Raw genomic sequence first — 12609 nt, forward strand, 5'->3', positions numbered from 1 at the left:
CATGCTCCCAAATGGCCAGGGCAGAAGCCACCTTCCCAGATAATGATAACACAGTATGTCAAGTGCTGTGAAGGCTGATGAAAGTTGGGCCCTGAGAAGAGGAAGGTAGGGAGCCATGATGGACAGAGGAGTGAGTTGCACCGTGGGGTTGGAGAGGGGATTTAGGCAGAGGGCCATGTGTTGCCTGGCAAGCTGACCCCTTGTGTGAGCAGTGGTGTGGTCACAACCCAAACAGTGTACTTGTGCTCACATGCGCATGCACGCAGAGCCCAGGTGAGGCAGGATAGACACCCTTACCACACAGAAGAACACCATGGCTAAAATGGACTTGTGTTGAAGGTTCTTCAGAAAGATGAGTTGTTTGAGCAGAGGACCTTACCCAGCATCTCTTCTATGAGACAATTCTCCCGACAAGGACATGAAGAATCTTAGCACAGCAAGGTTTCAGCATCCAAGTTAAAAATAATGCTCTTATATCTTTGCCTACTAAGAATTTATACCACATGGGCCAATGAACAGACAAAGCATATTAAAAATGCAGTACTAAAAGCTTAAAATTATTTACAATCTGAAATACAACATTTTATTACAATATGCCCGCAAAGTAACATATGATCAAACTGTAATCTATAAAAATCATATTATATGATCAGATACTAGTTTCTGAAAGCTAGTTCTTAAGAAAGAAATCCTATGTAACTCAGGGAAGACAATTTAGAAATAGAAATATGCTTCTACTTGAGGAATAATGGCTTCCCTGATAGCTCAGTTGGTAAAGAATCCACCTGCAATGCAGGAGACCCTAGTTTGATTCCTGGGTCAGAAAGATCTGCTGGAGAAGGGATAGGCTACCCACTCCAGTACTCCTGGGCTTCCCTTGTGGCTCAGCTGGTAAAGAATCCACCTGCAATGTGGAAGACCTGGGTTTGATCCCTGGGTTGGGAAGATCCGCTGGAGAAGGGAAAGGCTGCCCGCTCCAGTATTCTGACCTGGAGAATTCCATGGACTGTATAATCCATGGCGTCATAAAGAGTCAGACTTGACTGAGAGACTTTCACTTTCACTTTCTACTTGAGGAACACTTACATTTGAGATTGGACTACTTTTTGAGACATTGTAACAATCTACTTATAGGCATCAAGTCATGCAAATTTACTAAAACTAGCTAATCTAGATTTTGTGTCTGAGTATCTGCGCACGCCAGTGTGTGAATGTGTAAGCAAAGTGAAAGTTGCTCAGTCATGTCCAACTCTTTGCAACCCCATGGGCTATACAATCCATGGCGTTCTCCAGCCCAGAATACTAGAGTGAGCAGCCTTTCCCTTCCCCAGGGGATCTTCCCAACCTAGGGATTGAACCCAGGTCTCCCGCTTTGCAGGCGGATTCCTTACCAGCTGAGCCACAAAGGAGGCCTATGAGCATGGAAACTATGACCTGTCATAGTTAGGTCATTAACTCTTCAACTTCCACGGAAAATTCATGCAAAAATAAGAATTTAATTGCATATTTTAAAAGGAAGTTCATCCTTTTCTTTTTTGTACTATGGGGTTTCAATTTATTTGGCAGCAGCCATGGAGTCCCAAGTTTAATGACAGCTGATTAAAATGGTTCTTTTTTTCCTTACTTTGACTTTACTGAAAAAGAATCAAAACTATGTTGGCACAGACAGTATTTCTCATCCTAAATGGTTTAACATTTGCAATATTTTGTATATTATATGTGTGTCATCTGAAACAGACTTTTTCCCATAAAAAATAATCAAAGAGAGAAAGATGATGTTTGCATTTTCTTTGTTCAAGGTGTTTATTGCATCTCAGAGGGCGTACATGCACTGGATTTTTGAACTGAAATACAAAGAAAAGCCATGTTGAAATTGGTTTTAGGTAATTTTTCCCCATTACAGTGTATGTTATCCCCACAGTAAATTCAGATACAACCACTTTTAAATGGTACCATACATCTATTGAGTAATTTGAAAAAAAGGCAAACACCTTTCCAACCCAATATGCTTTAACAAAGAGCGGCCAAGCCACTAGCAACACTGATCAACAGTGACCTCATGTATGCATCAAAATCTTAAGCCAAGCCATCAGCACAGACAATATGACAACAACTTAAAAATTAAAGAATACAGTATGTACAGTAAAGAATACAATTCTCTGATTTAGTTTAAATTCTAGTCACAATGGTACAACAAAACCTACTTTGAGCTCAATTGAGGGATGGAAGAACACTAGTCTACAGAACACACAAAGAAATACTAAATTAACAGATGTACATAAACCCCACAAGAAAATAAAAAGATTTGCAGTAAACTTTAAATTACAGCTATACCTTGGGGTGCCTTCATAATCATTTGAATAGCACACTTCAAATTGCATTTTCACAGACAAGATGGAAACAGACTTTCTTTACTTTCAGTGCACTGAATCAAGAATGAACAAGTAGGTTAATTTAGATGCAAAACCTGTCAAACATAATTAAAATAGATAACACAGCAGTGATTAAATATGGAATTCTTCCCATATGATTTTTCATTCTTGATTAAGGTAGCTTTGAGGGGAAATATTTGTTATGGACATTAACCTTTATATTTTTTTTTAAAATAAAATTTCTTAACATATACAGTGCCACAAAAATAAACATTTCCCACCACAGCTGAAGTTCCTGCGATTGGAAAAGTGTACTCCACACCGAAAAAAGTTCTGTATATTTAAGAGTGTTTTCCGTACTATCTGATATTATCACACTATATTTGTAACGCAGATACAGAAGAAAAGAGAATTTATGGGGAGAGTTCAGGTGTGTCCAAAAGTTATATATACATTGAAACCCTCAAAAACACAGACACGTCTTTCCCAACGGCTCACCACACAACAGCTGCATCATCCGTCCATGGGCGAGGTCCAGAGAGCACTAAAGGCATCAGAAACATCCATTCATTGTTTACATCACGCAACACAGAAAGAACCCACATACACTACAATTCTGAGAGTAGGGATAACAGCTAAGGTAGTACACATTCCTAACGTTCACTTTCACAGCTGTGCTACAGTTTGGAAGAGAAGGTATGAATAAGCATTGGGATTGGTACTGGTGGCTCCCTTTGAAACTCTGAGCGTCAATTTTATTTGAAGTCTCCAAAGTCATTATTTTTTTTCCTATTCAGTCACAAAAATTGCAGCTGTAAAGATAAAAAAGCACTTGAATTAGAAAACGGTATCATGTAGTTCTCAAACATTTTACCTTCCTTGCAATGTTACTTCGCTGTTTACACAGCAGGTCTTCATATTACCAAAGTCACATTTAAACACTTTTCACCATTCTTTAAGACAAGCTTAAAGTTTCATCCAGGAAAATGAAAAAAACAAAAAAAAAAAAACAACCTTTTTTCAAAGTATAGCTTCATTTTAAGTAAGCAAATTCTATTGGCAAAATTGGGAAATTGGATACTTAGAAAGTATCCAATTTCCAAGTATACTTAGAAAAATCTTAGCAAGACATTCAGTATCAATTAAAACAGTTAACCTTAAAAAAGGGCAGTGAAAAAAAAGCGGGGGGGCAGGGACTCCCTTTTCTGGGGTTCTTTTCAGTTAAGGTTTTCAAGGAGCCACTAAGTAGTTGTACAAGTGACGGAACAGAGTGGGGAGATATCCCCAGTGATGCAAAGCCTTCATTTACACGCCCTCTCCTCCCTGCTATCTCCCATGCTATGTCATCTCTGCCAGGAAACCCTTCCTGGGGTCTTCAGGCTTAGGCATGGGGGTAACTCTCCTTTGTAACATAGTCTGTGTCTGTCCCTCTTTTGACTGTGACTCTGAGAGCAGAGGGTGTCTCAAGCACTTCTGTTTCAGGCACTTCTCAGAATTCCTGCACGTGCTGACAGCAACACTTCTGAATAACAAGTGCATAAAAGGCTGCTTCCTGCTGCACTCTTGGTCATTTCTGAAACTTCAGCTGCTAAGAAATAAGTGTTTGTTGTCTTATTTATGCATCTACATGATGCCTCCCTCAGCCCAATTCAGCCCAAAGTGGAACAGAAAAGTTGGGCTCAAGGAGAATGACTTGGCTGAGATGTCAAGGCCTTAAAATGATAAATTATTAATGTTGTATGAGGAAAAAAATCACAAGGCAGAAATCCACAAAAGTCGCCATAGGCATAACAGGAAGTTTAAATATATATATATAGTAGCTGTACGATACGGAGAAGGCACTGGCACCCCACTCCAGTACTCTTGCCTGGAAAATTCCATGGACGGAGGAGCCTGGTAGGCTACGGTCCATGGGGTTGCAAAGAGTTGGACATGACTGAGCGACTTCACTTTCACTTTTCACTTTTAAGCACTGGAGAAGGAAATGGCAACCCACTCCAGTGTTCTTGCCTGGAGAATCCCAGGGATGGGGGAGCCTGGTGGGCTGCCGTCTGTGGGGTCGCACGGAGTCGGACACGACTGATGCGGCTTAGCAGCAGCAGCAGATTTATGATAAAAAGAATACCAGACACGGGTTCAAAAACTTCAACGCTCATACTTCTCTTCCAGTGTGACCCTGGGCAAATCACTTAATGCCAAGGGACAGTTTCTTTTGCTGTGAAATGCAGGCCAAAGTATCTGGCTAGCTTATCCTGCAGGGTTTGATCTCCAACAGAGGTGATCAAAGAGTTAATTACTGGACAGAATGAAAAATACTGTGTAAATGAAAAGCATCATTACTAGTGTTCACCCACATTCAGCAAGTATTGGGTTGGCCAAAAAGTTCGCTCTGGTTTTTCTGTAACATGAAAAATTTGAATGAACTTTTTGGCCAACTTAATATTTGTTGAGAAGCTATCCACTGTGTCAGGTTCTGGGGTTAACAGCAAATCGCTGTCTTCATTAGTTTCCTTCTATAAGTCCTCTATTAGCCATAATGTAATTTCACAAATTACGTTAGAAATTTAAAACTAGAATGTTAGAAATGAAAATTTTGCCTGAATGCAGAGATGCAAAGGGTAATAAATCTAAGTTTTACTTGATGAGGCCAAATAAGAATAAGCAAAATAAAATTACAATTGTCACCAAATATATTCTTAGACAATTTCTAAATGAAGTATTATAAATGTTACCTTTCTATAAATTCTAGTCATCATAGAATGCACTAGTAATTTTCTAATTTATGAAGTAGCTTGGGCAACCTTTTGCTTTATTAGTATAATCTGTGTGCTTTCCAGGGTAAGGACAATTTGGAGGTTTCTCTCCCTCTTAGTTTTGCAAATTAAGTAAGATTAAAAAATCACTGACAAAGATAGCTTCCAATATGGATTTCAAAAGCATACACATTCAAACAATTATTATTACATATATGTATTAAGGACACAGAAGTACAAATATTATACCTAATAAAATAGCTAAGCATAGCATAGGTCACTATTACAAGCCCACAGGAAAAGCTCATTATTAGATACCTTAAATTGTTTACAAGAAATCCTTGATGTTAAGATCCGCTAATGGGTCCTTTGCTGGAGGTTTCTTGGGACTCTGAGAGGCAGGTGTAGGGCTTGGAGAAAGCTAAGGAGGAAAAGCCAGCCCAAGACAGTGGAAACAGAAAGCAAACAGAGATAGATAAGCATTAGGCCAAGCACATACCACAGAAAACAAACATGCAGAAGATTAGATGGCTAAAAGTTTACAAAATCTACTTTGTTCTACTTAGTCACAGGGTTGTTTTAGATTTTGGATTTAAAAAACACACTTCAAAGGATGGTGGCTTTCTTGAAATTATTTGACATCAAATTTAGCCAAAGTAAAATTTGAGGACTCTTGTAGAACAATATGGATATTAGTTAGGGAAGATGTGAAAAACTAGTCACATTAAAGCTACTATGAATACATAGTGAAAAAAACCAACTTCTCTATTCAAAGCATTTTGACTTTGAGTTATTAGTACCTCTAAACTAATAAAGGAATATAAACGACTTTTCTCAGACTGAGAGTGAGTTTGAAGGAAAAATGGAAAGAAAACAGCTTGCAGAAAGTCACTTAAGAAATTACTTTAAAATATTAGCTAAATAGACTAGAATTTCATATAAAGTATTTTAAGTGAACACCTGTCAAATCTGGGGGCACTGTTTGTTTTCGGATGAGCAAATAGTGTAGTTGTGAATGTCACCGAATTCCAATCTTGCCTGTCCAGCTTGTAGAGAAGATTAATTATTAGACACTACAGAAAAGAATCATACTAAACCTGAAGCAAAAGCAACCAAAAGTTTACTTACCTTGTTTCTGTTTAATGAATACTTATTCTATTGTGTGACAAACATAAGTTTTGGGAACAGGCTTTTGCAGGAATGTTACAGTCCAAGGCCTTGAAAAAGGTCATGGAGTCTACATAGAACAATAACTAACATGTATCCTTTGAGCTAATTAATCTTCTACACTTGTAACAAGATGGAAACTCAGGAATATGGGATTGAAGGGCAGGGATGTATGTTTTCTTTTTTGGTTCTGTAAACAAAGCTCCAGAAATAAGCAGTTTTAGATTTGTTCCTTTGTCCAGGAACTATTGATTAACTGTAGTATGTATCCATCAAAGTTCCATTTTTAAAACTGGGATTCTATCTCATAGAAAGGTCAGGAAAAAATAAATATAAAGGGTCAAAGTTGTTTGGAAGATAAGAAACTCAAGGACTGGTCCATAATTAATAATTAGGTGATATGACATTGTGACACCAACCAAGTGATTTACAGTGTAAGAGTCCACACACCAGTAAAGAAAAACTTCTTTGTCTTCCAAAGCTACTAACTCATGATTGCTTTCTTATTTAATATCTAATCAGCTATGATTCTTCTCTGATGTAGGAATACAGCTTAGAAATTGAATAACTATGGCATAGCATTTCCCAAATTGCCATAAATTCAACTAAATGACTAAAACCGTTTTCATTGTATCATCTATTTTTCATTTTCATCCTTTGAATTAAGTAAACAAATTGATGTTATGCAACACTGGTATCAAGCAGGAAAACTAACTTATATAATAAAACTGTATTATTTCTAAAGCATTCAGCACACCAAATACAATAAGACTTTTAAAAATCTCAGTAACATCCTTTCGATTTCTTTTTTTTCAAAAAGGTGGTAGTCATGGATATATTTAACCATCAAGGAAATATTCATAAGTGAGATTCTTTCTTGGAATTTAAATGTATCTAGATTGACTGTAATCCCAACTATGAAAACCAAAACCTCCCTTAATATCCACTCCCCGCCCACCACCCTCCCCCACCCCAAACAACTTTAGGTAGCATTCATTATCTCAGAGCAGAAGAGCAAATTCCTCAGCAAGCCAGTGCTTTGGTGATGGCGTTGAAGGCTGGAGTCTCTTACATTTTAAATTTATCTTTTTTGACACCCAATATCACTCTCCCGGTCATTATGGCTTTTGAAGGGTTAAAGTAAAGAAACTAAAGCCAATTTTGGGAACAGGTAGAGAATGAATTTAGAGATGATCCAAGGAAGAAAAGGGGATTAAAGTACATTCAGAAGGTTCACAACAGGATTCCTATTGTGAGGCTGAGACAATATAAACAGACATGGTAAATTTAAAAATTATACAATAGAAGCGAAATCATTTACTGATATCCTTAAAATATATTTCAGCCATGTGTTTTGAGTGCTCAGCACAGTGCTAGAAGTTACAATGTTCTTCCTCCATCCTAAATCAATTTCACATGGTGAAAACTTCTTTGGTTCTACATATACCTTCACTTGGGCCAGGCAATTTATGAGAGAAATAAACAAAGGGTGATTTATCCGTATGAACATCATTATTAGCAGCAAAACAGTTCAACAAAGTGCATATATTTTAGCATCTTTGCAAATAAAGGTGGCACGCTATATAGTAAGAAACTTGGCCTCACCTTAAGAGAGGTTTGCCCTTTTTCCTGGACCCTGGTGATAACTTCTAAACCTTTGGAATTTTCCTAGTAATAGGAATGTCTTTGTTATTCAGAGTGGGTTTGTGGCACCACACCTGATAATTTATGCTAACTAGGTAACTCAGGGTTGGGCGCTGGCCATGCCAGAAAATCAACCATGCGATTAAACAGTTCTTTCTTTGGGCCACAGGATATGAACCTGACCTTAGGGAGGGAGAAAGGCTGGAGATGGAGTTCAACCACGTGAGAAATAATTCAGTTAGTCATTCCTATATAATGAGAGCTTAATACAAACTCTGCATACTGAAGCTCAGGCAAGCTTCCCGGGTTAGCAGTATTGCATGTGTATCCTCACACAGTGATACCAGGTGGGTAATGCATCCCTGAGGACAAAGCAGCTTCATGCGGGATCCTCCCAGACTTTGCCCAGTGCATCTCTTTTGGCTGGATCTGTTTGTATCTTTTCACTACAATAAAACTATCATTGTAAAGTTAGTGCTTCCCCGAGTTCTATGAGTCTTTCTAGAAAACTGTCTAATCTGAGGGTGGTCCTGGGAACCCTTAAATCCGCAGGCAGCTGGTCTGAAGTGAGGGTGGCCTTTGGGACCTGAGGGTCTGATGAGGGCAGTCTTGCGGGAATTGCTCCTTCAGGCTCTGTTTTTGTTGCTGTTGCTCAGCCACACAGCCGTGTCTGCCTCTGTGACCCGCGGACTGCAGCACACTAGGCTTCCCCGTCCTTCACCATCTCCTGCAGTTTGCTCAACTCACGTCCATTGAGTCAGTGATGCCATCCAAGCATCTCACGTTCTGTCGCCCCCTTCTCCTCCTGCCTCAATCTTTCCCAGCAACAGGGTCTTTTCCAGTGAGTTAGCTCTTTGCATCAGGTGACCAAAATACTGGAGCTTCAGCTTCAGCATCAGCCCTTCCAATGAATATTCAGGGTTGATTTCCTTTAGGATGGACTGGTTTGATCTCTCTGCTGTCCAAGGGACTCTGAAGAGTCCTCCAGCACCACAGATAGAAAATATCAATTCTTCAGCACTCAGCCTTCTTTATGGTTCAGCTCTCACTTCCGTTCATGACTACTGGAAAGACCATAGCTTTGACTAGACAGAACTTTGTCAGTAAAGTGATGTCTCTGCTTTTTATTTATTTATTTTATTTTTTTTTTAGTTCTAATATCTCTGCTTTTTAATATGCTGTCTAGGTTGGTCATAGCTTTTCTTCCAAGGAGCAAGTGTCTTTTAATTTCATGGTTGCAGTCACCATCTGCAGTGATTTTGGAGCCCAAGGAAATAAAGTCTGTCACTGTTTCCATTTTTCCTCCATACATTTGCCATGAAGTGATGGGACCAGATGCCAAGATCTAGGCTTTACAGTTTGGCAGACTCACTGCAGTTAGTGTCACTAGTCTTGAGCAAACTTAGCAGCCAGGAGTATGGTGTCCCTAACCTTAATTTTGGCTAACTCTAGGAACATGTAGTAAGACAATGGATTAGAGCTACTCATTTCTTCCTGGAATAAATGCCTAGATATTTTAAACGCCTGGCAGTTCTCAGGAAACATTCCAAATCAAGGAAAGGAAGGGAGGGACCTTAGGACAGTTAGTTTTTTCTATCACTTTCCTTTAAATGTCACCACTGTTCACCTGTCTTCCATGTTCCCTTTACTTCTTCCCAAGCAGCAAACAAGGAGATGGCATCAGGTAAAAACATGTTTAAATTGTTGGTCACATGACAGTTTACACTTACAAATTAACGTTATTATTTTGTGGACATATTAAAACTGACCTGTGTGCCAGGTACAGCTGCAACTCCAAAGGGTGGCCTCATCATGGGCTGTGCAAACATGACAGGCTGCTGAGGCATCATGGGCATGCCTGTCCCCGCCGGAGGCTGAAAAAGCAGAGGGGTTCACAGTGTGAGTGCAGTCCACTCTGGCAGTGCCCTGATGTTTATGTCTTTAATATGTTAAAGAAAATTTCTGAAGAATCCAGGTTTGTGAAAAAGTATCACTTGTAATTTTTTAAAAAGATGCTTACTTAAATTTATTTTTATTTATGTTTTTGGCTGTGCTGTGTGGCATATGGGGATCTTAGTTCCCCGACCAGGGACTGAACCTGTGCACTCTTACAATGGAAGTGTGGATTCTTAACCACTGGACCGCCAGGGTGCACGCTCAATTGTGTCTGACTCTTTGCGACTCCATGGACTGTAGCCCTCCTCTGTCCATGGGACTTCCCAGGCAAGAAAACTGGAGAGGGTTGCCATTTCTTCCTCCAGGGGATCTTCCCAACCCAGGGATTGAACCCGTGTCTCCTGCATAGGCAGGCAGATTCTTTGCCACTGAGCCCACCGTGGAAACTCCAGACCACCAGATAAGTTCCTACAACTTGTAATTTAGGATGATGGGTGTTGTGACGCTGGCAGATGGCAGAGAACCACTGAGGTGCCTGAGAAGCCTGGCTGGCCAGACAGCATCCTTACCCCAACCAGGCTTTGCTGTTGTTTATCTATCTTCTGTCTGTATAGTTCTTAAAGAGGTAAAGACTTGTTTCTTTATGGAAAATGGCCCTAAAATTTGCTAGTGATAAAAGTGGTAAGTGAAAAGTCAGTATACTGATGAAGAGCTGATTTTGATGATTGAGCTAAGAGCCCAGGTCACTGGTTTGGTAAACAGTACTCCAAAAATGACATTATCAGTGCACTACAAAAATTATTTTGATGGTGGAAAATTATTTTAAGTGTCTTATAACTGACTTGATCATGTCCTGTGTAGACTACTTAATGTCTAAAGCAGATGACTTAATTTTTAAATTCTATTCTATTGCATTATGGGGAGAATTACATTCTATAGTTAATCTGGGATTTGGCGAAGTCCTTAGAAGTATTAATTACAATTTTTAAAACAGGTCATCACTCACCATTCCAAACCCTGCTCCAGGCTGTCCGACAGATGGGGCCCCGGCAACAGGAGGAACTGAACTGGTTGGAGGTACAGCTCCTTGCTATCAAAAAACCCACAACACACACACAGACACATACATACACACACACACACACACAACCAACAAACAAAAAGAACCAATATAATATGGCTTTAAAAGGACAGAATATAACTTTTAAATGCATGCTCTTAAGTATGTGTAAAGATATAAAGAAATTTCAAATTTCAGTTTTCAATTTTAAAAATAGGACTAGCACCACGCCAGTGATACAAAGGTTACTAACGTGATGTTCACCACTGTGGAGTTATTTGGGCTCAGCTTATGCTCTCTACCTACTTATGCCACCTTCAATGTAAAGAAGTCAAGTTTTTCTAAACATTTTTTGGTCTAATCGTTATATTCTCCAATAGGCATTGAATTAGAAATTTGAGGAGTGCTTTTATTGACATGTATAAAGCTTGGTTTCCATTTCTCCCCACTTAAAAAAATTAATTTATTTTTTAATTGAAGGATAATTGCCTTATAGAATATTGTTGTTTTCTGCCAAATATCAACATGAGTCAGCCATAGGTATACACATGTCCCCTCCCTCTTGGACCTCCCCTCATCTTCCTCCCCATCCCACCCCTCTGGGTTGGTACAGAGCCTCTATTTGAGTTTCCTGAGCCACACAGCAAATTCCCATTGGCTGTCTATTTTACACGTGGTAATGTAAGTTTCCATGTTACTCTCTCCATACGTCTCATCCTCTCCTTCCTCCCCGTGTCCATAAGTCTATTTTTTATGTCTGTTTCTCCATTGCTGCCCTGCAAATAAATTCATTGGTACCATCTTTCTAGATTCCATATACATGCATTAGTATACAATGTTTATCTTTCTGACTTCACTCTGTATAACAGGCTCTAGATTCATCCACCTCATTGGAACTGACTCAAATGCATTATATTATATGGCCAAGTAATATTCCATTGTGTATATGTACCACAGCTTCTTTACCCATTCATCTGTCGATGGACATCTAGGTTGCTTCCATGTTCTAGCTATTGTAAGTAGAGATGCAATGAAAATTAGGGTACATGTATCTTTTTCAGTTTTGATTTCCTCAGGATATATGCCTAATAGTGGGATTGCTGGGTCATATGGTGGTTTTATTCCCAGTTTTTTATATTATTCTTTTTTGTGTTATATTTGCTTCTCTCTGACTTCTGACTGTGGTACATTTGTACAAAGACCAAAATTAACTCCAAGTTTTAGGAAGCATTTAGAAGACTACATGTAATACTGTTCACATATCCCATTTCAGGCTCACGTTTGAGAGTTTTCAGTCATATACCAAAACCCCTAATACTTCCCTTAGGCATAAAATTAACCCTACTGCAATCCCTTGAAATTTATACTGTCCTCCAGTTCAGCTGTAGCCTTGAAAACAACAGCACACACTCCCAGGAATAGTATCACAAGGAGCAGAAAATATTTTAATTATTTGCTTTGTCTTGTCTCTTGTCTAGGTGGCTCCCTGGAGACACTGGCTTAAAAGGCTTGCTGTTATCTTGTCAAACTGGGAGCCCATCTAGTGCTAAAGCTGTTATCTGAAGACATTTGTGGAAAATACTTAAAGGCAAATTTTTCAGTTGTTGCTGTATCAGGTAATGGATATCAGTCACAGCAAACAGCAGCCTAAACAAAAAGCTCAGAGGAAAGGCTGGAGAATGAGATGCTTTGAGGATTAAGGGTTTGAAAAATCCAG

At 39.1% G+C, this 12609-nt stretch overlaps 1 protein-coding gene across 15 annotated transcripts in view; it reads right to left on the minus strand.

The window, feature by feature from the left end:
- Window positions 1–1773: 1773 nt before the first annotated feature.
- SNAP91 (synaptosome associated protein 91) overlaps window positions 1774–12609 on the minus strand; it is a 160464-nt gene continuing 149628 nt past the window's right edge. For 12 of the 15 annotated variants that reach the window (XM_043439491.1, XM_043439505.1, XM_043439503.1 and 9 more), the window contains 4 exons: window positions 10839–10922; window positions 9706–9810; window positions 5444–5546; window positions 1774–3184 (listed from right to left, as the gene is read on the minus strand). In XM_043439491.1, the coding sequence (XP_043295426.1) occupies window positions 5454–5546; window positions 9706–9810; window positions 10839–10922 (282 nt within the window). In that variant the 3' untranslated portion in view covers window positions 1774–3184; window positions 5444–5453. The remainder of the gene's footprint in view (window positions 3185–5443; window positions 5547–9705; window positions 9811–10838; window positions 10923–12609) is intronic. The other 3 variants (XM_043439500.1, XM_043439504.1, XM_043439502.1) reach the window with 1 other exon arrangement.

Source organism: Cervus canadensis, chromosome 20, assembly GCF_019320065.1.
Source record: "Cervus canadensis isolate Bull #8, Minnesota chromosome 20, ASM1932006v1, whole genome shotgun sequence".
NCBI classification, from domain to species: domain Eukaryota; kingdom Metazoa; phylum Chordata; class Mammalia; order Artiodactyla; family Cervidae; genus Cervus; species Cervus canadensis.